The sequence below is a fragment of the Anabrus simplex genome, chromosome 8, assembly GCF_040414725.1.
Source record: "Anabrus simplex isolate iqAnaSimp1 chromosome 8, ASM4041472v1, whole genome shotgun sequence".
NCBI lineage: Eukaryota > Metazoa > Arthropoda > Insecta > Orthoptera > Tettigoniidae > Anabrus > Anabrus simplex.
The window spans coordinates 125,007,048-125,034,817 of NC_090272.1; the positions used below are offsets into that span (position 1 = coordinate 125,007,048).

The following is a 27,770-nucleotide window of genomic DNA, read 5'->3' on the forward strand; positions in this document are numbered from 1 at the left end:
AAGTTACTTGTACTTGTAATATCAACGTACAAGTTTTTTTTAAAAAGTGAAAATGAGCGCAACTCAGAGGAAAGAGATCAAGCGAAAGACACTAACAATAAAAGACAAAGTGGAGATTATAAGGAAAGTGGCGTCATCTACACTTTCTCGTGTTGCTTTGGCAAAGGAGCTGGGGATGCCGCCGTCTACTTTGAACGATATTATAGCGAAGAAAGAAGAGATCTCTGCTTCTGCAGGGAATACTTCAGCAAACTGTAAGGAAGTTAAATCTGAAAAGTACGATGAAATAGAACAAGTTCTGCTAATATGGTTTAAACAGCAGCGAAGTTTAAACATACCTTTCAGTGGGACTATTGTGCAGGAGAAAGCCTCATGCAAATTAAGGGTACCTTTTACCGCGTCGAGCGGGTGGCTGGAACGCTTTAAAAATCGAGCCGGCATCGTTTACAAAGCCGGCCCCGTGGTGTAGGGGTAGCGTGCCTGCCTCTTACACGGAGGCCCCGGGTTCGATTCCCGGCCAGGACTGGGATTTTAACCTGGACCTGGTTCGAGGTCCACTCAGCCTACGTGATTAGAATTGAGAAACTATCTGACGGTGAGATATCGGCCCCGGTCTAGAAAGCCAAGAATAACGGCCGAGAGGATTCGTCGTGCTGACCACACGGCACCTCGTAATCTGCAGGCCTTCGGGCTGAGCAGCGGTCGCTTGGTAGGCCAAGGCCCTTCAAGGGCTGTAGTGCCATGGGGTTTTTGGTTTTCGCTTACAAAACAATTTGTTGCGAAGCAGAGAGTGTAAGTTCGCAGGGAAGGGAAGTGTGGAAGGACATGGTTCTGCCTGCTAAAATAATCAAACCTTGCAACGTTTTTATATAACTTAATATGTTCTCTTCTCTTATCAAATATATTTATAATATGGTATGTTCAATTATTTTACTTTATCTCTAAAAATATTGTCATGATAATCAAATTTTTATATTGTGGCTTTCTGTAAGCAGCTCTTATATATCGGCCTATTTCGGTATTGTTCACAAACAAGGAAATCTGTTGGCTGTGTGTTTCACATGTATTTCAAAGTACAGAATAAGTTTTTGGGCATTACCCCTTTTAAGAAGTTTCCTGCTTAAGAAGTTTTTTTTTTTTGCAGTCCCTTGAAAAACTTCTTAACAGAGTTTCACTGTATATAGCTTCTAAAATATATCTATATCAAATTAGTATACAGGAACAGTTTCGACCCCTATTCAGGTCATCTTCAGCTGATCATAGAACCTAATATTAACATATATGTACAATTCAAAGCATCACTGAATCCAATAATGAATATCACATAATACAAATAATAATATTGTAGTGTTTAAAGGTGTTTAGATGTTTTTCTCTTAGTCTAAAATGTTCGTCAATGTTCATATGACTTGCAATGTGCGCCTCCAAAACTCCACTTAATCTATTCCTAAATGCCACATAATTCGTTAAAATAATGATGTATAATGTTCTTGTTCTATAGCACATATTACAGTAAATGGAACATATTACAGTAAATGGAAAAATGGGGAGTGTAGAAAAAACACAATTCTTTTTTTGTGTATAAGTTTCATTCTGTTCAATAAATAATTGTTGAAGAAAAAAAATGTGGTGCATTAGTTTCTGGGCTACCCTTGTATAACAGGCCTGCAGATGTTTAATATTATTATTACTATATACTTCATAGCATGTACTACATTAAACAGTTGGCATCATCCTTTTTTAAGGTTATAACTGATAATTGAAACAATTGAAACAGAGTTAGATATGCAGCCAGTTTTGTAGCAAATTACAGAAAGAACACTTAGCTCAACTATGCACATAAATGTTTGAGATATTGATTAAATTACTGATGAACCAATTTCTGAAGTAACGTCCTTATATCATATCTAATTGTAAAATATTTCCTATGTATTTTTCACAGATTCTACACTAGGTTATTTTGGTTTACACTCATAGTGCACTTTGATCATCGATTAATTCTTTAAATTCTAACAAGCAACTCCTTCACTAGTTATACACTAATTTAGGTATTGGTCATGTTTCATCTCATTTTTTAATGAAATATTTTTTGGGTAGAACAAGTGTGAAATAAAAAAGTTTTAATTGCATGTTTTAAATCAAATTTTATTTTTATTGAATTTCCTACCCAAAATCCATTCTTTTCAAGAAGGAGGCTCAAGTAATTCATTATTAAGGTTTCATATTTCATCCAAATATCCTTCTATTTAATTTCACAGCTATTTTTGCAAAGAGGTGACATTTCATTCTAAAACAGACCTCATGCATGACAAAAAAGACACTTCATGATGATTAACCAGAGGTACACATCGTCGTATGACTTGAAGTGAACAAAGAGAAATCTGGAGGGTTTGGAACAAGGAATAGTCCTTGGATCCATTACATTTTTAAGTGCATATCTTCCACTGCTTGTGGATCTGTCATACTGGTTCCAAACAGGGTATTTCATTATAACATCTGTACAGCTCTTCATCTCCATGTTACCTCAACTTCATCAGTGCGGTACCTGGCAAGGATAAGGAAGACAAATTAGTCTAAGAAATGTATGCTAATAATTATAACTTAGTCAATAAAATATTTATTAGAATGATGTTTTTTTCCTGCAACTCTAAGTACAATTGCTACAAAAAATAATAGACCCTGGAGTAATGCAAACTGTTCTTCTCTCTACATGCTTGTGAATGTTATAGTAATAAACAGCGTAAAAATCCAGATTACAATGAAAAAAGTACTCATCGTCGCAAAGAGCATTTAGAAGAAATAACTCCCATCATTCAGCTGCTACACAACATGCAGCTTGAAAGACCAATTCACTAAACTTTTTTATTTTTTGCTAGTTGCTTTACGTCGCACCGACACAGATAGGTCTTATGGCGACGATGGGACAGGAAAGGGCTAGGAGTGGGAAGGAAGCGGCCGTGACCTTAATTAAGGTACAGCCCCAGCATTTGCCTGATGTGAAAATGGGAAACCACGGAAAACCATTTTCAGGGCTGCCGACAGTGGGATCACTAAACATTAAAAAATACTACAAAGGCTATCTTGATTATCAGATGTCCTTTACAGTTGAGCTTTGCCTGGAATGGCGCCAGCAAACCATTCTTGAACTAATTGGGACTTGAGGACAGAGGCATGCATTACGCTCTTGAGCTTGGTTCTACCTCGTACGCGTGGTATCAGCGCACCATTTGTTTGTTGGACCATGCGGTAGCTGCTCTGCCAGTACTCATCCACTTTAGTAGTGGCAAGACAATGGACACGTTGAAGCCATCAAAGTTTAGCCATCCACACAATGAGTTCTTCGAGTGAAAGAAATTTGATCTATAGAGGCCAATCATCACCTCAGAATGTAAATGACTTACTAGTGCATAGTACAAATATTTTGTAAGGCTACTGCACATAACTACATCAAGAGTGTGACAGTAAATGTCCTGACACTGACGGGTGGTTGACTTCATGAAAGAAAACGATATAGCCATACTTGGACTGTGTGAAACCAAGAAGAGCGGTACAGGAGAGATTCCTCTAAAAGAAGGATACAGGCTGTATTACAGAGGAGGACCTGACGCAAAAATGGAGTGGCCATCATACTTAAAAAAGAAATCCAAGAATATGTGGAATATACAAAATGCTTCAGTGATAGGATGATGGTGATGAGACTCCAGTTTGAAAATGGCATGAAAGATCTATTTCAGCTGTATGCCCCACAAATGGGTTGCATAGATGAACATCTAGAGGACTTTTTAGAGGAAGTGGAGAGACAGATAGATGATTAGGAAGTGCTATTGATGGGAGATCTAAATGCACAAGTTGGAATGGAAAGACAAGGAAAGGAAGATGTTGTAGGGCCCTTTGGATATAGAAAGGTAAATCCAGAAGGCGGATTTGGTGGATTTTTGCATGAGGAACCAAATGATTGTTGGAAACACCTGGTTTAGGAAGAAGAACAGTCAGAAGATTACAAGGTATGGTTGCGGAGACAGACGAACAAAGACTATGATTGATTATATAATCATAGAGAAAGAACACCAGAAGAACCTTTTAGATGTTACAGCCATGCCTGAAGAAGCCTCTGGTGGAGATCACAGAGTAGTGATAGAAAAATTGAAAGTGAGAAAGACTGAAGAAAAATGCACTGAGAAGAGAGAAAAGAATTAAAGTATGGAAGTTAAAGGAGAAAAGCATATAAGAAGAATTTCAAAGGGAAATAATACCCTTGGTATCTAGGACGGAGATGGAGAATGTTGAAGATGAATGGAAAAGATTTAAGGAAGCACTGGTTGGATGTGCAGAAAAGGTATGTGGCAGAACATCAGAAAATGTGAAAGACAAAGAGATACACTGGTGGAATGATAGGGTAAAGATTAAAGTGAAGATCCGTTTCACCAGAGATGTTGCAACGGGCCAGACGGTCCTTACAACATCGCGCGCAGTTCTGTATCAACCACGGAGGTCATCAGTTTGAGCAGGTGCTGCGTTAAATGACGTGGATAACTGAAATCCTGTCACATGCTTCCTAGCCTCTATCAACCCAGCTCCATTCCAACAGCCCTTTCCAGGGCCAAATAAACAAATCAGTCTGTGAAGAATACCGGTATTAAGTATACAACCTTGCCACATCCCAGGCAACTGGCTTAAAAAAAAATACTTGCATGGGACTTGAACCTTCTAACCCTCGAGCACTGTCAACTATGACACATCCTACCGCGCACTAGCCATGTGAGCTATTGCGACACTTAACCTACAGCACCCATTCCCAGCGTATATAGGTACCGTGCTCCCGGTCTGTGCATCCATCTCCTGTTTTAAAGCCTGTGTTCTCCGTACCTGTAATTGTTTTACGGGTTCATTCGAGGTACCAATAATGAATTAATAGTGGCGCTCACGATTCCTGCTGTCCTCTAGCCTGTAAACAAACATCTCGTTATATTACCCCGGTTTAGGAAGAGGGACCGATGCCTTTCAGAATTGTAGCAAATGTGAAGGGATGCATAAAACTGGATTGCAAGGGGCTGGTGGACCACCTGGTATTATGGACAGAATTTAAAAATAATCGGAAAAAGACAAATCATTACAACGAAAATAAAAGTGCTAGGAATATGATTTAAGTGGTTATCAAGAACTTGGGTATGAATTCAGACATATTTTAACATTATCAAAAAACTAATGACAGTCAGTTGGTATATATCTTATGTTCGTAGTTTTCAAGCTGCAATTCATCTGAATGTTAATTTATGTGGCCTGCATTCCAATTTTAATATTACAGTTATTCTGTTATTTAACAGTGAACTGAGACTCGACTAGAAGGATCCTAATAATACATCACTATTGCATTTAAGTTTAGTTGCAGTTCCTTGCTACTCCTCTCTAGCCAACAGAAGATTGGTTACTTATCCAAGAGATGATTATGTCTAATGCTACTTAACTTCCAAGATCTCATAGGATTCGGTGTTTGAACATGCTTATGCCATTGGCGTTCATGGTTCCTGAGGCTGAATTAATTTTGTTCAGGCAAATGCAGTGTGTACTTCCAGAGGTCCTAAATGTGTCAAGAATTTTTCTGTGCTTCAATAATTGCCCACTTTGGTCAGAATTAAAAGTGAAAATAAGGATCATGAGTCAGTCACACTATCTCTCATCCACCAGGGCAGCTAACATTCAGTTGTATCAAAAAATCATACACACATTTTGCAAATAAATTAAAGAAACTGAAGAGAATACAAAACAGCATCAACAAAGAAGGTGTCTTCAATTTCATTCCAGTAAACTCCACACAACATTAAACCTGGAAGTGAGTGCCAGGCCTCATCAGTTAGCATACTGCAATAACTTGATGCTAGTTGGGGCCTAGCACATGGCTGGAATCAGATTAAACAGAAATACCTATATGTACATTTCATACATCCTATCTAACCTCAGCATTGTTTATCCTATCTGTCATCAAAGCACTGAGCTGATACTAGAGTGAATGGTCAGTGTTGCAGCAGCCTTGGTTCAGAGAGTCTTAGGTTTGATTCCTGTCAGGGCCAGGAATTTTGGCCACTTCTGGTTATTTCCTCTGGTTTAGGAACTAAGTGTTGTCCTAATAAACTTACATAACTATTATACTTATTGTTTTAGACACAAATCACTGCGCTACCAACCATCACAGAAATATGCAATAGTGAATACATAGCTCCACATAGGGTGGTTGATATCAAGAAGAGCAATCAGCTGTAAAACGAGGCCAAGTATACATGTGGTGATAACCCCAAGTGATTAGGAATAAAATTAGGAAAGAAAAAATATCTGCAATGAAAGCACTGTTATTTTATACTGAACCTTTGTGTGCAAGTGGTTTCTTCCCAGGGAGTAGTGATACCAGTTCTGAACATTTCCCAGCCAGCTTGTGCAATCATAGCTCCATTATCAATACAATATCTTTCATCAGTTGCATAAAGTTTGGCACCCCTCTCTTTGCACATGGCTGCCATCATCTCCTGCAACCTCACATTACAGCCCACTCCTCCTACAATAAGAACTTCTTGTGATCCACAATGTGCCATTGCTCTTTCTGAAAATTAACAACATTTTTAATAAGATGATGAGCTATGAACAAGATCACCTGATCATATTAGAAAATAACAGGATAAAGAATTTTGATACATAAATATAAATCAAATTTCAAGCCCAATATATTTGTTGCAATATGTATCTGACGCTGACTCTCGCTGAAAGCATTGAGAATTGTAAATCAACTCAACAGAATTAATGAAGAGACAGACATAAATATAGATGTTATGAAGAGTTTCCAACATAAACAAGAATTACACTTCCATACTAAATGTCAAAGACTAACTAAAACAAGTAAGCAAAATTAACTTGGTCGTTGTGTTATGGATGACCTCAATATCTTCAAGAAAACGAAGTCTGTTGTCATGATGTCATGATCATACCCAAAGTGAGAGCAAATAAAATACTACAGTATCTTGCTTGTTCTTCTGAAGTAGGAAAAGGCATAAATCAGAGGTGTATTTTATATTTACTTCTTTTCTATGCATACTCTGAATTCATGAGATTAAGGACTGGAAAACTGGCATGACGGTATTTCTGTGGAGCGGGTGGAAAATATCAATTTGAAAAATACTGGCAATACAGTCTCATCATAGCAATAAAAAGTACTGACCTGCAATATGCCAGAAACTTGTCTGCAAACTTGTATACCTTGTGTTTCTCATGATTAGCAGATAAGGGCATGATAAAAGAAGTCAAATAAAGAATGAACATACGAGGTTTGGCTCTTAATAAAACTGGCTGTTCTTCTGCCCTCTACAGGAGTAGCAGGGGAGGAAGTTGTTGATCTTCAAGCTACAGGAACACAGTGCAGGTGGTTTTGTCTTGCTGTCTTTGTTACTCAGCTTGACATGAAAGCCATCTCGTCCAGTTGCTGGAAATCATCTCTAATTTAAAGATTTGAAAAAAGGAAAAAAGGCCCACAGAGTGCTTTAGCTTAATGAAGGATGTAAAGAATGTCATGCCATACCTGCCAGCCCTTCTGATTTACCTGGAAACTTTCCGTTTTTTAATTTGTTTTCTGAATTTCCGATTTATTTTTACTTCTTCCTATTTTTGACCATTATAACCTCCAGTACGGTCAATACTCTTCCCCTAGGATAAATTCTTATATGCTTGTGTAATTTTGATGCTTTATTTGGCAAGTGAATTGTGTTTCCCGCTCACCACAGCAGCATGTATGCTTTACAGCTGGAAATTTGGGATGGAAATTGTCCTACAAGCGAGAGAGGCCACCATGCTCTTGCGACTCCGTTAATCGAGATGGAAGAATGATGATATAGATGTTGATTCCCATTGGGAATCTCAAATCTGGAAGAATGAGCTTGTCACTGTGTGGTTTGCGTGCTGTTAACATTGTTTCTCTGCATAGTTTCGTTGGAGTTATAGTCCACGTGTATTTTCTTGTGGTTCTGTGCTTTTCCCCCCATCAAAGTCGTATGTTAATAATGTATGAGACATATTGATCTGTTTTGTATGTGGTAGTTTCGCGTATTTCACTGGAACGGTGTTCATTCTTAGTTCATAATTCTAATGACTTCAATGTATTTCAGAGAGTTGTCTCGGTGACAGTTTCTAGTATTTTCTTTTCACATTATGGCCACAAAACCTATAAAATTGAATAGCCTTTCATTTTACAGTCTAATAAAAGAAACTATTATGCATTTTCTTCCGTGTTTGTTCCTTTTTGTTGGAACAATTTTTATGTTTTCTTAGTTTAAGGTTTCTATGTTTAATGGTCAATTCGTATTGTAACTGTAGATATTTATACCTTTTATCTTGTCTATTTTCACTGAGACTGTGGTGCAATATATGTAATCAAATCCAAAAATTAAAATGTCTTCCTAATTTTTATTTCTAAAAATTGGTAGGTATGTCATGCGAACAACTTTTCAAGACATACAAAAGGTTTAGCGAGGGTTGAAAGTGGAAAATGATCAAAAACTGATGGAAACATTCAGAAAATTAGTGAATTTGTATGTGTAAATTGATGACTATCAGGATGAAAGCAGATGTGGTAATGTTGATAAAGACTCGCATTGTTATGAACACTGAAAAGTCCATATTCAGCAGTAGAGAAAGACAAGGGGAGAACTCTGATGGTGATTAATACTAGAACGGCCAGAGTGGTCATTTTGACCATTAGCCAATTTCAAGGTAATTCCACACTCATAATTTTTTACGCACAAGGTTGTGCTTTTGTGACTTTTAATCTTTAAGCGTTTTGCACATTCACACCAAAAATTATATCAGTAGATGATAAGGGAACACCGATGTTATCCATTATACTGAGGAAGGCCATAAGCAGTCAAATGACTGCCTCACTTCCTTGATAGGGAGAGCTCTATTCTGCACACTGCATGTTTCCTGTGATATATTTACAACTGGCACTATGTCTCTAGCAGTGGTCGCTGGTGGACGAGTTAGCGCCTGTCTATTGTGTAGTATAATACGTAATAATGTCTTGGCAGCAAAAACTTACTCCTGTTCAATTATTAGCAGAACTTGAAAAGCTAGAAGAAGAATCAGGTGATGAAGTACATTATAAGATACAGACATAATGAGCGATGATGAGTATTTTATACCTCCACAGAGTGGTAATATACTGGATAGTGATAGTGATTTGACTAATAAAAATATGCACACAGTGGACTTCGCATCTACAATAGACACAGTTACTCCTTCAACTAGCCGTGATCAGTCTTGCAGGAGAGGACGATCCCTTAGCAGCAGGAAACCTGTTTGGAAGGGGACGAGGTGGGAGAGGTCATTAACTGGTAAAGCCTCCATCATTTGCACCAGGATATCAGTTAGGTGGTAAGGATGGAACAACTATTTGGAATGTTATCAACAGTAGTGGGAACCCTCCTGGAAGGATGGCTACGCAGAATGTACTGAAAGAGGCAACAGGGTCTTCTCACACTAAGCATAACGTGGAGACTAATAGCAAGTTAGTGCTTGGCATTTATACATTGACACATCCATGTTGAAGCATATAAAGATGTGCACAGAGACTGAAGCTTGTAGACAGACAATGGATAACAATTGGTCTATTTCTTTGGAAGAATTAGATGCTTTTATTGCTTTGTTATATGCCTGTGGAGCTTATAAACTAACTAGTCATGCCGTAGATCATATGTGGTTGTCTTTATGGGGCCCCCCTGTTTTCACTAGCAGTATGGCAAGAAACAGGTTCAAAGAAATACTAAGGTATTTGCGCTCTGATCTCTGTAAAACTAGATCCATTCGTTTGCAGATAGATACATTTGCCTTGGCGTCTGTTATTTGGGATAGATTTATTGAGAATTGCTATGCATGTTAAAATGTCACAGCTGATGAACAACTCTTCCCCAGCAAAGCTCAGTGCAGGTTCACGCAGTGCATGGCCAACAAGCCTGATAAATTTGGCATGAAATTCTGGCTTTTAGTAGATGTTGATTCTATGTATGTGTGCCATGGGTTTCCTTATCTTGGGGAAGATGAAATGTGACCTGCCAACGAGTCACTGCCTGAAAATGTTATCATGGAACTTATGGCCCTACATCTCATGAAAGAACGTAACCTGACCACTGATAACTTCTTCACATTGGCAAAGGTGGCTGAGAGACTGAAAGAGAAGAAAACTAGTACTGTTGGAACAATCAGTTGAGTGAGGAAGGAAATCCTGGAGTCAATAAAAGCATTATGCATGGATCTGTATGAGACTGCCATACTTCAGAAGGAAGATCTCACTACTCTCACAGTATATCAAGGAAAAGTGAACAAGAATGTGCTTCTGCTAAGCACTCTACACCCGAGCGTTCAAGTCAGTGAAGAAAACGAGAAGCTCCCTAGTACTACTGAATTTTACAACGGAACTAAGTATGGTGTGGATGTAGTTGATCAAATGACACATATATACACCACTAGGGCTGGGTGCCGAAGGTGGCTTTTACATGTATTTTACAACTTATTTGATCTAGCAGCTATTAATCCATGGATAGTCTACAAGTAAGTTACGGGACAGAGAATCTCTCGACATGATTATATTCTTCACGTAATACAAGAACTAAGATCTTATTTTGTGAAGACAAGATCCCAGTTGATTGAACTCCCTACACTTCAGCCTGAGCCTCAAGTCCAATGTGCCAGTCATAAGCGACGACAATGTCAAGTGAACTCCAATATTGTAAACAGAACAAAGCCTCTGACACATGTTCCTCATATAACAAAGAAGTCTGTGAGAAATGTTCATGTAAGGTAATCACTTCCATAAATTGCTTATCAAGCGCCTGAATAGGTTTGTAAATAAACAGTGACTATAATTTTTATCACAAGTTTTTGCAAAGGCATTTCAACAGCAATTATAGATATGAATTTCATTGGGTTCCGTATTGAAGTGGGATTACAGTAAATTAAAATTCTTTCAAGGTCCACCTATTCAATACAATGACACAGTTTTATGGGAGGATACAGTATCCTTCTTTCTCCACACCATGTTTCAAATCAGGAAGATAAGAAAATTTAGATTCAATCTCTTGTTACATAGGGGAGGTAAAATATAGCCATTTGAAAAAGTAAATAAAATACCTAAAAATATTTGTTGTTGTTGTAAACCTTAATGGATAATAAATATTAAGAAACTGGACAGAATTTGTCAATGTAACATGAAGTATAATCATAAACAGAGGGCAGAGAACAGGAATTCCGTTAGTACAAGAGAATCACTGTTTGCTTAGAATATTCTGGTCCAAAACTGTCTGGGCCAGCAGCAGGAGGTGTTTGCTAGTGTCATAGACTATGAAAAGGCATTTGATAGAGTTCAACAACCAAAACTCATCCAAGAGTAGTAGGACTTGACAGCAAGGCTATCAGGATAATAGAATATCTTTATAGGAGACGACAGCTATTGTCCATATCGGCAACAAGTCAACTGCTGAGGTAGCTATCCAATGTGGAGTAAGGCAAAGTTGTGTTTTATTACCATTATTATTCAGTCTGTATTCGGACCAAATAAAAAAATAAAAATGGAAAATCAGTAGGAAGGCATAAAAGTCAACAATGTTCTTACCAAAACAATCAGATATGCTGATAATACAGTCATTTTGGCCAACAATCTCAACAGTTTCCAACAGTTACTGGAATGTGTAAGTACAGAACGTGAAGAAATGGGAATGAAAATTAATGTTAATAAGACTTCAGCAAACAAGTTCATCCCAAAGCAAAGTTATTCTTAAACAATCAGCAGATTGAGAGAGTGAACAACTTCAAATAACTGGGAGCTACACCAATAACTGAACAGCTAGATCCTGCAAAGGAAATTAGAGAATAGCAATGGCAAGAAATGCCTTCACAAAATTCAAGTCCTTCTTTTGTAATGACAACATAAATCTAAAACTAGGGCAGAGAATGGCCAAAGCTCTTGCGTGGTCTGTTCTGTTATACGGTGTAGAAACATGGACCCTCAAGAACATTTCAGTTAAATGCCTAGAAGCCTTCTACCTATAGTAGAATGTTGAAGATTTCATGAGGAAGTGATAAACTGGGCAAAAGCTAACAGAAAACCCAAGACTACAATCAAAAGCAAAAAGATCTCTTACTTTGGCTGCTACCAGATCTTACAGAGACTATTAGACGGCAAAATTGAGATTCAAAGAGGCGTTAGAAGAAGTAGAACATCATGGATAAGGAACACCAAAGAATGCAACAGAATTTCTAGCACTGAAGAGCTATTCCGAATAGCAGCAGATTTCAATGACCTCACTATAGTGATTGCTGTTGGGGGGACCTGACATGGCACAGAAGAAGGAGGAGGAAGAGGAGGAGAAGAAGAAACTTTTATTCTCTATTTGTTCCTCTAAATCAATCCGAGTTATCTAGAGATCCACGTTAAAGAGGCTGAATTAAGGAGGTTCTATGGTACAAATATTTCTCAAATCTGAAAGAATAGTCATAAGGATAATTCTTGTATGTCGTGTTTAAGATACTCTAGTAGTAAACCAGAAATGAAAGAAGAAGACTGATAAAAGAGAATATAGAGGGAAATATAATTAAATTATTCTAAATAGAATTTGAATTCAACTAATACAATCACCTGTGGTCTCCACAAGCATTGCAAATATAGTTTCTTGCAATGAGAAACATAGGTCCTCTGGGGTATATTCTCCACTGGCTATAAGATTATTGGCTCTCTCTTCAATGTGAGACAAGATACCAGAAAAAGATACATCCATCCCTTTCACAACATAGGGTAACTGCAAAAGTTTTTTTCCTCTGGAACAGTAAACATAAGTGTAGTAATTTTCATTAACAATATTAACACAAAATTTGCAGAAAATCTACTCTGAATATTCTAAAGTATTCAGAGAAAACATACTGTGAGATAAATTATACATATACTCTATATCTGCAGTCTTTGGGTAAAAGGGAATAGTTCACTAAATGAGTCATACTACTATCTCACCAAATAAAATGTGTTCTTTCATTAGCTAGAGATAAACAAATGATATCTGTATTAGCAACTGTGAAATCTTCAATAAAAGGTCACAGAACACAAAAATAGACATTTAATTTGTGTGAAAATAAATGCACAAACTTAAAAATTCTACAATACTGTATTAATGTAGGACAGAGGTATGTATATTCGTGATACTGGTATGTTCATGATAAATCTTTGAATAAGTACCGTGAACTTCTCTATTGCAGACTAAGTACTTCAACTTTACTAGTAGTAGTTCCCAGAGTTTGCAACTGATGTCTCTAGCTGCTTGTATTGGTCTTCGTTGCACTCTGGTGGACTTACTTAATTCCTCCTCTTGTTCCCATTGGAACATAGGGCATCCGTGAAACGTCTCCATTGTGGTCGTCAACTTGCCAATGCTTTAACTTCCTTCCAAGTCTTCCCTGCTTCAAGAACCTCCTCTTCTACAGTCCTCTTCCAGGTCTTTCTAGGGCGACCTCTCCTCTGTGCCCCTTGCGGATTCCACTCCAATGCTGTGCGTTCCATAGATCCCGCTGGCTTTCTCAAAGTATGACCTATCCATATCCATTTCCATTTCCTCCTCTTGATTTCCACTGCGACTGGAACTTGGTTTGTTGTTCTCCACAGCTCGTCAATGGATATAATTTCAGGCTATCTGATGTTTATGATGCGCCGTAACCAACGGTTTATAAATGTCTGCAAGAGATTAGTGATAGTTCGTGTAACCTTTCAAGTTTCACAAGCATACAGGACTGATTTAACATTTGTATTGAAAGTTTTTATTTTTGTTTTCCTTGAAATGTTGTTATTCTTCCATACTGCGAACTATGTGACCTTGCCGCGGTGGGGAGGCTTGCATGTCCCAATGATGCAGATAGCCGAGCCACAGGTGCAGCCATATCGGATGGGTATCTGTTGAGAGACCAGACTAACGAATGGTTCATCGAAAGGGGGGAAGCAGCCTTTCAGCAGTTGCAAGGGCGGCAGTCTAGATGATTGACTGATACGGCCTTGTAATAATACTCAACATGGCTTAGCTGTGTTGATACTGCTACACGGCTGAAAGCAACGGGAAACTACAGCCGTAACTAACTCCCGAGGACATGCAGCTCTCTCTGTATGAATGATGTACTGATGATGGCTTCCTCCCGGGTAAAATATTCCGGAGGTAAATTAGTCCCCCATTCGAATCTCCGGGTGGGGACTACACGAGAGGGGGCGATCATCAGGAAGATGGATAATGACATTCTGCGAGTCGGAGCGTGGAATGTTAGAAGTTTGAATCATTGTGGTAGGTTAGAGAATCTGAAAAGGGAGATGGATAGACTAAAGTTAGATGTAGTTGGTATAAGTGAAGTACGTTGGCAGGAAGAACAAGATTTTTGGTCAGGCAACTACCGAATTATCAACACAAAATCAAACAGGGGAAATGCAGGAGTTGGTTTAATAATGAATAAGAAAATAGGGCAGCGGATAAGCTACTACGACCAGCATAGTGAAAGAATTATTGACGTCAAGATAGACACCAAACCAATGCCCACCACAATAGTGCAGGTCTATATGCCTACTAGTTCAGCGGATGATGAAGAAATCAAAAGAATATATGAGGAGATAGAAGATTTAATACAATATGTAAAAGGTGACGAGAATCTAATTGTGATGGGAGACTGGAATGCAGTGGTAGGCCAAGGAAGATGAGGTAATACAGTAGGAGAATTTGGATTGGGACAAAGGAACGAAAGAGGAAGTCGGCTGGTTGAATTCTGCACTGATCATAATTTAGTCCTTGCTAATACTTGGTTCAAACACCACAAACAACGGCTGTATACGTGGACAAGACCTGGAGATACTGGAAGGTATCAAATAGACTTCATTATGATTAGGCAGAGATTCAGAAACCAGGTGTTGGATTGCAAAACTTTCCCAGGAGCAGACGTGGACTCTGACCACAACTTGTTGGTCATGAAATGCCATCTGAAGTTGAAGAAATTGAAGAAAGGAAAGAATGCTAAAAGATGAGATCTAGACAAGTTAAAAGAAAAGAGTGTGAGGGATTTTTTCAAGGAATATGTTGCACAAGGACTAAATGAAAAGGCTGAAGGAAACACTATAGAGGAAGAGTGGAGAGTCATGAAAAATGAAGTCAGTAGGGCTGCTGAAGAAATGTTAGGAAGGAAGAAAAGATCAACTAAGAATCAGTGGATAACTCAGGAGATACTAGACCTGATTGATGAACGACGAAAATACAAGAATGCTAGAAATGAAGAGGGCAGAAAAGAATACAGGCGATTAAAGAATGAAGTGGATAGAAAGTACAAGATAGCTAAGGAAGAATGGCTGAAGGAGAAGTGCAAGGATGTCGAAGGCTGTATGGTCCTGGGAAAGGTAGATGCTGCATACAGGAAAATCAAGGAAACCTTTGGAGAAAGGAAATCTAGGTGTATGAATATTAAGAGCTCAGATGGAAAGCCACTTCTAGGGAAAGAAGACAAAGCAGAAAGATGGCAGGAGCATATCCAACAGTTGTATCAAGGTAAAGATGTAGATAATTTGGTTCTGGAACACGAAGAGGCTGTTGATGCTGATGAAATGGGAGACCGAATTTTGAGGCCAGAGTTTGACAGAGCTGTGAGTGACCTCAATAGGAACAAGGCACCTGGAATTCATGACATTCCCTCTGAATTACTGACTGCCTTAGGAGAAACCAGCATGGCAAGGTTATTTCATTTAGTGTGCAAGATGTATGAGACAAGAGAACTCCTATCCGATTTTGAGAAGAATGTTGTTATACCTATTCCCAAGAAAGCTGGTGCTGACAGGTGTGAAAACTACCACACCATTAGGATAGTATTTATTTAATTTATTTATTGTCTTGTTTTATATGGCGGGACTCAGGCTATGAAGCCTGCTATTCTGTCCGACCATACATACACCTACACGAAGAGTTAAATATACACAAAATTATCTACAGTTTAATATCCTCAGGTATCAATTAAATGTTTTAATTAATCTAATACTTAGCTATGATCTAATCCTACTATGTTATAAGAAATTATTATTATTTATTAACCAGGTTTGACAGAGTTTCTTAAAGCGGAGGTGGTTTGACACGCTCCTAATTTCAGCAGGTAGGGAATTCCAAATTCGGCTGGCGGCGACTATAAATGATCTACCGTAGCCAGTTGAGCGGTGAATGGGAATGCTTAGTACTGCAGTGGATGATGATCTGGTAGGAATACTAGAAGGTGATGCTAGGTAATGAAATTGTGTGGCAAGGTATTCAGGTGTGTTAAGGTTCAGTATACGATGTAACAGGGAAAAAGTGTGTAAATTTCGTCGCTCTCTTAAGCGTAGCCATGAAAGCCTACCAAATGCGGGAGAAATATGGCTAAACCTTGGTATATCTGAAATAATTTGAACACATGCGTTATGTGCCTTTTGGAGCTTGATGGAAAGTGAGGCGTTCAGATTACTGTATACTACGTCACAGTAGTAGAATATTGGCATTACCATACTTTAAGCAGTTTTCTTACATTTTGGGGGAGTAAATCTCTGAGTTTTTTAAGGGAATGTAAGGAATAAAACACTCGCTGCCATATACCTGTTACATGATCGTTCCAACTAAGGTTTTTATCCATTGTCATCCCTAAGTTTTTAACTGTGTCTTTGAATTGTAACTGAGAGCCTCTTAATGTTACTGAGTGGGTATGGATGTCTGTAAGTCGTGCGTGGGTTTTTTGGGTAGCTAAAAGAATACACTGCGATTTTTGGGCATTGATTTTTAGTGCATGGTCCACCTACATATTCTTCCTAGGTCGTCGTTCATAGTATTTATTGCAGTCGGTAAGTCACGAGGATGTGCATGTGTATATATCTGTATTTAAAGATAAAAATTTCATTGTTCCGTATTGAAAGTATTAACGTTAAAATTGAATAATTGAAAAAGAGGTTAAACCTATTCAATACATAAGAGAAAGAAATGTAGTGATTACATTCTTATTTAATAGTAATTAGAATTGGGACCGGTTTCGACCATAGTCCAGGTCATCGTCAGCCGATCAAAACATAAAAAACATGAAAAACAATGCATATGAAAAAGAAAAAGATTAAGTGAACTCTGAATTGGTATAAGAGGCAATATAAAATGATGATGGGGGTAGAAACTGTGAGTCACTTAAAAGAAAACAGTGCGTAATTTTATGAATGGTGGTACAGCACACGCAATGATAGGTAAAGTCTCACAATGTTTATGAACAGCGGAGAACGGTCAAATGGGTCAGTTTTTACACACCGTCAGGCACAAAGTCACAACACTATCGAACAATATATGAAGATCTATCAATATGTTGAAGTCGAAGACGAATAGATTTATAGAAGCAAACTGCCAGTTCCCGGTGATCAGCGCGGCAATCTCAAGGTCATGCGCTGTAGTCTCGAACGCCAAAGTAGAATGGAGAATATCCTGAAGATCCAGCATTTGCCTCGGTTGCGGGAAATTAAGTACGTATATATAGATACATACAACACAATTCAGTATAATTGAATGAGTAATTGTGTTACTGCTGAATTCTTGGAAAACATCTGACTTGAAAAAAAAATTGTAAACTGTTTTCCAAGAATTCAGCAGTGACACAATTACTCATTCAATTATACTGAATTGCGTTGTATGTATCTATATATACGTACTTAATTTCCCGCAACCGAGGCAAATAGTGGATCTTCAGGATATTCTCCATTCTACTTTGGCGTTCGAGACTACAGCGCATGACCTTGAGATTGCTGCGCTGATCACCGGGAACTGGCAGTTTGCTTCTATAAATCTATTCGTGTTCGACTTCAACATATTGATAGATCTTCATATATTGTTCGATAGTGTTGTGACTTTGTGCCTGACGGTGTGTAAAAACTGACCCATTTGACCGTTCTCCGCTGTTCATAAACATTGTGAGACTTTACCTATCATTGCGTGTGCTGTACCACCATTCATAAAATTACGCACTGTTTTCTTTTAAGTGACTCACAGTTTCTACCCCCATCATCATTTTATATTGCCTCTTATACCGATCCAGAGTTCACTTAATCTTTTTCTTTTTCATATGCATTGTTTTTCATGTTTTTTATGTTTTGATCGGCTGACGATGACCTGGACTATGGTCGAAACCGGTCCCAATTCTAATTACTATTAAATAAGAATGTAATCACTACATTTCTTTCTCTTATGTATTGAACAGGTTGAACTTCTTTTTCAATTATTCAATTTTAACGTATATATCTGTATGTCGTCTGCATACACATGATATTGACAATGTTTAATTACTTGTGTTAGTCCTGAAATGAAGATCGAAAATAGGAGTGGCGCTAGCACTGACCCCTGTTGTATTCCAGTCTCTACAGGTTGCCATGAAGAGAAATTTTCACCTGTAGATACACACTGCCGGCGATCAGAGAGATAGGAATACATCCAGGATAGTGTGCTTTGTGAGAAATTAAGAGCACGTAATTTTGCTATTAGTATGTCCGTGTCAATGCAGTCGAAGGCCTTACTAAGGTCTAGAAGAGTTAAAACAGTAACTTCTCCCTTATCCATAGCTACTCCTATGTTGTTGGTAACTTTAAGCAGTGCAGTAGTTGTGTTATGATTGCTTCTAAAACCAGACTGGTATTTGTCAAGAAGCATATTGTTATTTAAATATGCTGTTATTTGTCTGTGAACTATTTTCTCCAAAATTTTGGACAGAAATGGTAAAATGCAAATGGATCGAAAGTCTTTGGGTTCCACGGGATTGTTGGTTTTGGGGAGTGGGCGAACAATTGCATATTTCCAAAGGGAAGGGAATTTATGATGTGGGTTAGAGTTGGTAGGATTACGTCTAGAGTTTTTAACAGTAACTGTGGAACAATCTCGTCACATCCTGTCGCAATTGTCTTTATTGATCGTGCAATTTGTCTCACTTCTGCAGGAGTTACGAGGGAAAAATATAACTCTTCTCCTCCATTGTTGGTATTTCCATTGTGTAGAATTTTGTTAATCGTCTGTTCTTTTGTTGTCTTGTCAATGTTAACGGGTCTTGTAGTAAAGTATTGGTTCAAATCATCCAGTGATATTTTAATGTCAGCAGTATGTATTTTATATCCGCCTATGCCCATTTTTTTAACGGTTTTCCAGATTGTTGTCGTGTTTCGGGTTAGCAAAATGTTCTGTGAGTGTCTTATTTTAGCATTCCTTACGGCCTGTGTGGTCCTGTTACGAAGGGTCTTGTACAGGCCAAAATCGTTTGGTATTTGGCTAGTTTTAAATTTTCTGAAAGCTTTGTCTCTCTCTGTCATTAAGTCTCGTATTTCCTGCGTCATCCATGGAGCTGCAGGGCGTGTTACATGAGCAGTGCGTTTTGGCACGTGTTTATTAAGAGCTAGCAGTTGTGTGTTTAAGAACTCCACTTTATCATCTATATCATCTAAAATATGGACATTATGCCAAGGTACGTTTGCAGCATCTTCTAATAGGACTTCATTATTTATACTTTTTAGATCTCGGAATGTAATTAATTTAGGTCTGTACTTGGGGTGTTTAAGTGAATAAGCTAAATAAATTGTGATTGGATAGTCCGCAAGCAGACATTTGCCCGTGGGTCAGTACCCTGTCAGGGTTATTCGTCACAATTAAGTCCAGTAATGTATGTGACGTGGCTGTGTGATGTGTTGGGTTAAGTGGCAAAATCGTCATGTTACAAGATTTAAATATGTTGATTAGTTGTTTAGTCTCAGTCATTTTGTCGTTAAGGATGTCAGTATCTCATGCCTGCAAAATTTTAACACGTATTATTTACAGAAGAATGGAAAAACAAGTTGAAGCTGAGTTGGGAGAAGATCAATTTGGCTTCAGAGGAAATGTAGGAACACGTGAAGCAATCCTGCCTTTACGTCTGATCTTAGAGGATCGAATCAAGAAGGACAAGCCAACGTACATGGCATTCGTAGATCTAGAAAAGGCATTCGATAATGTCGATTGGACCAAGCTATTTATGATTCTGAAGATGATAGGGATCAGATCCAGTGTTGTGTGTGGTTGGCAAAATATTTGTTTAAGGCCGGTAAGCCTGACGTTGAGTGGTTGAATAAGGTTGAATTTTGAGGTCGTCTCAGCTCAACATAGGTGATGAAGCTTGTTCAGCGTGCTGGTTGTGTGTTGTGAGAAGGGTTGTGGACAACCCTGGACTTATATATCTCCACTGATAACAACAGAAGAGTGGACAATTTTACAGCATTGTTTTATTATTATACTCTCATTCATCAGACCAATTTTATTGTACAATACCTACCTACCTCATTAGACTATAACGCCTCTATGCGTTATATTATGCCATCATATTTTACTCAAGATTCATCTAGCTCTTAATGTAAAAACTGTCAATCATTTGTACTTTGCAATGCATGTATCATGTATACAATTTTATTTTATGTACCCAGCCCACTTTGTGATTTCTAGCTGATGATGACGCCATTAAGTGCCGAAACCGGTACTAGTAATAATAAATAACATGTTGTGAACACCTTGTACAACACACTTTGTATTGAATAGGTTGAACCTTCTTTAATTCTAATTGTGTACCTTTTTAACACTGAAAATAATCCATCTATTATTTAAACCTCCCTGTAAGAAGAGGACAGTGAATGCAAGTGGGTATTATTTTCAAATGAGCTGAGCTTGGAAGTCCATTTAGTGTACGATTCTTTCAGTGTACCACGGCTCTGTATGTATTGCTTCAGAGGAAGCCCGGCTCTCTGCCAGTGTCCACTGTCCAGTGTGCCGATAAGGAGCCGTGTGTATCTTGTGTCTCACTGAGCTGCGCTCGTTCACGATTCTTTCGATGTGCCATAATTCACTGACTCGCTGCAGTGGAAGCTCGGCTCTCCGTCAACGTCCAGTGAGTGCGCCACTCAGCACTGTCCGCTGGGAGTAAGCTGAATCGTGTGCCGTGAGCTCGCCGTTCCTGTGAATTGATTCACTCGGACACTTGAATGAATCGATACACTGCTTCGAATCATGCATTCAGTAGCCAACACTACAGGCAATCCCCTACTTCATGCCGTCACCCATCTCCCACGATGTGGACAAGGGGTTGGACTTATGGGAGGCACTCTGGTGGACACATGATTCTTATTCAAATATTTATCACAAACTTATCTGCATCATGAACATACCTGCCTTTACCCTACTCTATAATTTTTAAAATATTTTAATACAGTTCTCAGACATAGGATACTGTGTTGACACTGTAATATCTTTCAATTTGGAAGCTATAAAATTCAAAAATGTGTTCTCAAGTACAGTAATATGTTAGTGACTTGTGATAGAAGTGAATTTGTATTCGCTAATGTCTTGTAATATTTGTAATACTTGTAATTCTATTTTACACATGATGCAGATTCCTCTTGAAGAGATAAGAGAAAGTTGACCCAATATTTGAGAACTGCAGAAATGAGATAATACAGATTTTTAACAATTTTCAAACCACAGGGGAAAGGGTAATTTAAGGAAAAGTAAACGGATCAGTAGGTATATTTACAATGAGAAAGAAGAATTCTTTTACATCTTAGACCACAATCCACTTCTTTCATTATCAAGTATTTGATTCAAGTGATGACCAACAAGTCAATCAATCAATCAATCAATCAATCAATCAATCAATCAATCAATCAATCAATCAATCAATCAATCAATCAATCAATCAATCAATCATTACTGATCTGCATTAAGGCCAGTTGCCCATGTGGCAGATTCCCTATCTGTTGTTTTCTTAGCCTTTTCTAAAATGATTGCAAAGAAATTGGAAATTTATTGAACATCTCCTTTGGTAAGTTATTACAATCCCTAACTCCCCTTCCTATAAATTAATATTTGCCCCAATTTGTCCTCTTGAATTCCAGCTTTATCTTCATATTGTGATCTTTTCTACTTTTAAAGACACCACTCAAACTTATTCGTCTACTGATGTCATTCCACGCCATCTCTCCACTGACAGCTCGGAACATACCACTTAAATGACAAAGTAATTTTATTATCATCCACCTATTCAATACTAGATAATCCTTATATTCAGGATATAATTATTTTACATTAGTTGTTATGATACATGTTTCGCTTGTCCTTGCAAGCATCATCAGCCAATTTACCTTTCAATTTGACCTACTTAAAAAAAGTTAAATTGGCTGATGATGCTTGCAAGGACAAGCGAAACATGTATCATAACAACTAATGTAGAATAATTATATCCTGAATATATGGACAATCTAGTACTGAATAGGTGGATGATAATAAAATTACTTTGTCATTTAATAAGTATACTCAACTTCAATACAGTCATAAAATGAGATAAATTACTTGTAACATACCACTTAAAGTATGTACTGAAAATATGTACTGAATAGGTGGAATTTATATTCTAGTATTTATTCTTTGACTTTAAGTACGTTTCAATACGTACCATAACATGAGATTTGTAACATGTAACATACCACTTAGTCGAGCAGCTCGTCTCCTTTCTCCCAAGTCTTCCCACCCCAAACTTAACGCTACTCTTATGTTGGAAATCACCCAGAAAAAATCAAGCTGCTTTTCTTTGGATTTTTTCCAATTCTTGAATCAAGTAATCCTAGTGAGGGTCCCATACACTGGAACCACACTCTTGTTTGGGTCTTACCAGAGACTTATATGCCCTCTCCTTTACATTCTTACTACAACTGCTAAATACACTCATAACCATGTGCAGAAATCTGTACCCTTTATTTACAATCATAGTTATGTGATTATCCCAATGAAGACCTTTCCTTATATTAACACCTAGGTACTTACAATGATCCCCAAAAGGAACTTTCATGCCATCAACACAGTAATTGAAACTGAGAAGACTTTTCCTATTTGTGAAACTCACAACTTGACTTTTAACCCCATTTATCATCATACCATTGTCTACTGACCATCTCACAACATTATCGAGGTCATTTTGCAGTTGCTCACAATCTTGTAACTTATTTATTACTCTCTAGAGAATAAAATTATCTGCAAACACCCTTATCTCTGATTCCACTTCTCTACACATATCATTGATATACATATAAGAAAACATAAAGGTCCAATAATACTGCCTTCAGGAATTCTCCTCTTAATTATTACTGGGTCAGATAAACCTTCGCCTACTCTAATTCTCTGAGTTCTATTTTCTTGAAATATAACCACCCATTAAGTCACTCTTTTTTCCAGTCCAATTGCACTCAATTTTGCCAGTAGTCTCCCATGATCTACCCTATCAAATGCCTTAGATAGGTCAATCACAATACAGTCCATTTGACCTCCTGAATCCCAGATATCTGCTATATCTTGCTGGAATCCTACAAGTTGAGTTTCAGTGGAATAACCTTTCCTAAACCCAAACTGCCTTCTGCAAAACCAGTTATTAATTTTGCAAACATGTCTAATTTAAACAGAAAGAATGCTTTCCCAAAGCTTATATGCAATGCATTTCAAACTGACTGGCCTCTAATTTTCAGCTTTATGTCTATCACCCTTTCGCTTATACACAGGGTCTACTATAGCAACTCTCCATTCATTGGGTATAGCTCCTTCAAACAATAATCAAATAAGTACAGTACTTCAGATATGGTGCTACATCCCAACCCATTGCCTTTAATCCACAGAAATCTTATCAATTTCAGCCATTTTTCTAGTTTTCAACTTTTGTATCTTACTGTAAATGTCATTGTTAACATAGGTAAATTTTAATACTTCTTTAGTATTAGTCACCTCCACTATCTGGACATTATCCTTGTAACCAACAATCTTTACCTACTTCTTCTTCTTCTTAATGTGCCATCTTCTAGCGAAGGTTGACGGTCAACATGGTGATCTTGAATTTGGATGCAGTGACACGGAACAGAGACATCGTTTCCAACCCATACCAGTCTACGAGGTTCTTCATCCATAGAATCCATCATCTACCAAGACTCCTGTGTCCTTCTATTCTTCCTTGTATAACAAGCTGCAGGATTCTGTACTTATCATTACACATTATATGGCCGAAGTATTCCAGCTTCTGCCTTTTAATGGTCAGCATGACTTTTGAAGATCCGCGCATACACACTCCTTTTGTTCATTAATGAATCCTGGCATGTCCTTCCGGAACCTGTTTCTGTCTTAAAGTACCTATACATACCCTTCCATTATTCATTAAAATTTGTATGACCACCAATTATGCTTGCCATCATGTTACCCTTAGCTGACTTCTTTGCTAGATTCAATTTTCTTAGTAAGTTCCTTAAATTTCTCCTTACTTACACAGCCATTTCTAAGTCTATTTCTTTCCAACCTGCACCTCCTTCTTAGTCTTTATTTCTCTGTTATAATACAGTGGATCTTTACCATTCCTTACCACCTTTAAAAGTACAAACATGTTTTCACATTCCTCAACAAATGTGTTAAACCCATCCCAGAGTTTTTTTTTTTTACATTTTATTTACTGTTTTCCACTGATCATAGGTACTTTTTAAAAACTCCCTCATGCCTGTTTTATCAGCCATATGGTACTGCCAAATAGTCCTATTTTTAAGACCTTCCTTTCTATCACATTTATTTTTAACTATGACAAAAACAGCTTTGTGATCACTAATACCATCTATTACTTTGGTTTCTCTATAGAGCTCATGTGGTTTCACTAGCACCACATCCAGAATATTCTTTCCTCTAGTTAGTTCCATTACTTTCTGAATCACCTGCCCTTTCCATATTAACTTATTTGCCATTTGTTGGTCATGTTTCCTGTCATTCGCATTACATTCCCAATTGACATTTGGTACATTTAGATCACCCGCTACAATAGCTGCCTCTGTGGATCAGCGGTAGAGTGTTGGCCTCCGGATCCCAAGATAGCGGGTTCAAACCCGGCAGAGGTAGTCGGATTTTTGAAGGGCGGAAAAAAGTCCATTCGACACTCCATGTCGTACGATGTCGGCATGTAAAAGATCTCTGGTGACACATTTGGTGTTTATCCGACAAAATTCATTAAATCTCAGCCATAGACGCCCAAGAGAGTTTCGGTTTACTCGGTCTGCCATCTAGTGGGGGCCTAGAGTAAAACGGAACGTCGAAATTGACGAGCAGACAGCCAGATGGCGTCAAACTGAAATGTCTGCACACGGTAGCTGAGGCCATACGATTATTATTATTATTACCCGCTACAATCACGTTCCTTTCCATATCATTTGCCACATACCTGATTATCTTATCAAATAATTCTGAATCAGCGACAGCACTACCCTTTCCCGGTCTGTACACTCCAAAGACATCAAGTTGCCTGTTATCTATAGAGATGAGCCTTACACCTAGAATTTCATGTTTGTCATCTTTAACTTTTTTGTAGCTTACAAATTCTTCTTTCACCAGTATGAATACTCCCTTTCCTACCATTCCTATTCTATCTCTACGATACACATTCTAGTTTTGTGAGAATATTTGTGCATTCATTATATCATTACGATACACATTCTAGTTTCGTGAGAATATTTGTGCATTCATTATAGCATTTATCAACCATGATTCAACTCCTATTACAATATCTGGTAAGTGTATGTCTGTTAAATTACTTAATTCTATTCCTTCTGTTACAATACTTCTACAGTTCAGCAGTAACATTTTTATGTCACCCCTACATGACTTCCAGATCCCTTTACCTTTATCACCGCTCCCTAGACCACCCCGTTTCCCTGAATGTACCTCCCTAAGACCCTTATAAACAAATTTCCTAACTTATATGTACCACTGCGTTTTAAGTGAAGGCCATCTCAGCGCAGATCCCTACCTCCTACACGCCCATTAGAGTCTAGAAATCTCACTCCCAGTTTCTCACATACCCACTCCATAGTCTCATTAAAATCCCCAATCACCTTCCAGTCAGTATCCCTCCTACACAGTATTCCACCGATAACAATCTCTGCTTCCTTAAATTCCACCCGTGACCAGATCCCACACACCCCCAACTATGTTGGTACTTATACCTGCTTGCCTTACGTTGTTGGTACCAATGTGAAACACTACCACCTTCCCCTTTCTCTCCTCTTTCACTTCTATCTTTCTCAATATCTGCCTTAACCCAATTCCTGGATAACACTCTACCCTGGTTCCCTTTCCTCCACACACTTTCCCTACATGTCTAACAATGGAATCCCCCATTACCAGAGCCTCAACCCTACCCACCTCATTTGATCCCCTCCCCTCCTGGTCAGCCCTATCTTTCCTCACTGCTGCAGAAGCTACTTCCTCCTGTTTTCTCCCTCCCATGACCCTATTCCACCTGTCTTTTCCTATCCTCTGTTATACCTTTCCCTTTCCTCCTTCTTCCACATTTCCCAGCAACAGTTCCCTGTTCCTCATTTTCCCTCTGTTGTTCTACTTCCAGTGACTCATACTGATTTTTCACAGACATCTGCCCTGAATTCTTATCCTGAATAGAGCCTTTAGCCTGCTATCTCCTTCCCCTTAAAACATTAGACCATCTGTCTTCTACAATTCCCCCCTTTGCTTCCCATCCCTCTTCTACACCTACTGTTTGAGGGAGGCCTACTTTCCTTTCTGTCCTCTGATAGAATCCTAATTTTCTTCCTCAAACTCTCCAACTCCTCTCTCATACTCTTTAATGCCTGGCCAACCCACAGTTCCAACACTTGCACTCCTCAGCTATTCTTTACGAAATAATGAAGAGAAAAGGGAAAATAAGTAACTTATTCTGTGCTAAATAAAAATGAAAGGAAAGAAGTATTGTCTAGGTTAGTACACAAAGATCACACGACCATAAGGTAATTAATATAGGCTACTACTACACTGGAGATAGTGGGAAGCCCTTAAGATGTTTTTCAGTGGTTTCCCATTTTCACACCATGCAAATGCTGGGGTTGTACCTTAATTAAGGCCACGGCCGCTTCCTTCGTATCGCCGCCGCAAGACTTCTCTGTGTGAGTGCAAAGTAAAAATAAAAAAAACAGATTGTTAAGGCGTTGAAGTCCAAACAGGCTGACACTGTGGTTAGTCAGTTCCAGTCCCGTTGGTCGAAAAAAATTTCACTATCAGAATGTTGGCCAGCAGGGTAAGGGAGGTGGTGGTATACTATTTCTAATCACTAGATTGCGTGCCAAAAGCCTGGATTCAATTCCAAACCTCTCCGCAATGCTCATTCAGAGTAACAGCGTATGACGCTGTTGATGGTAATTCACTCATCGGATGGGAACGATAAGCTTTGAGCAGACCCCTTGGTGCTATTCGACAGGAGTAGACTATGTGCCGGCACTGGATTTCACCCTCTCCCTTTCTACTATCATGTACCATTCATTTCATCTCATTAACTCCTTTGATGAGATTGACATCAGGAAAGGCATAAGGTCATAAAAATCCACCACAACCGATTCACCTCACCTCATATATGATGCCGTAGAGAAACGGGACAAGGGTTGACAAGCAAACATTAAAGACTGTGCTAAAATAATGACAAGAACACTACCAGTGGATTAAGAGGAAGAACATCACAACACCACTGCAGTCAAAAGAGAGAAAGTTAAAGACAAAATAAATTATCACAAACAGAGCTGTGTTAACACCTCATCAATGTATCGGTATGCATTCAGAGCACCTGCATCAATGATGACAAGATCTGTTTGCACCACAAAATGATAGCAC

General features: G+C 38.3%; 1 protein-coding gene across 1 annotated transcript in view; it reads right to left on the reverse strand.

Annotated features, from left to right (window-relative positions):
- Nucleotides 1-297: 297 nt before the first annotated feature.
- The window catches only part of Tcs3 (Probable tRNA N6-adenosine threonylcarbamoyltransferase Tcs3), an 80,446-nt gene continuing 52,973 nt past the window's right edge, over nt 298-27,770 (reverse strand). The window contains exons 4-6 of the mRNA XM_067152444.2: nt 12,665-12,843; nt 6,361-6,592; nt 298-2,545 (exon numbers count right to left, since the gene is read on the reverse strand). Coding sequence (XP_067008545.2) covers nt 2,509-2,545; nt 6,361-6,592; nt 12,665-12,843 — 448 coding nt within the window. The 3' untranslated portion in view covers nt 298-2,508. The remainder of the gene's footprint in view (nt 2,546-6,360; nt 6,593-12,664; nt 12,844-27,770) is intronic.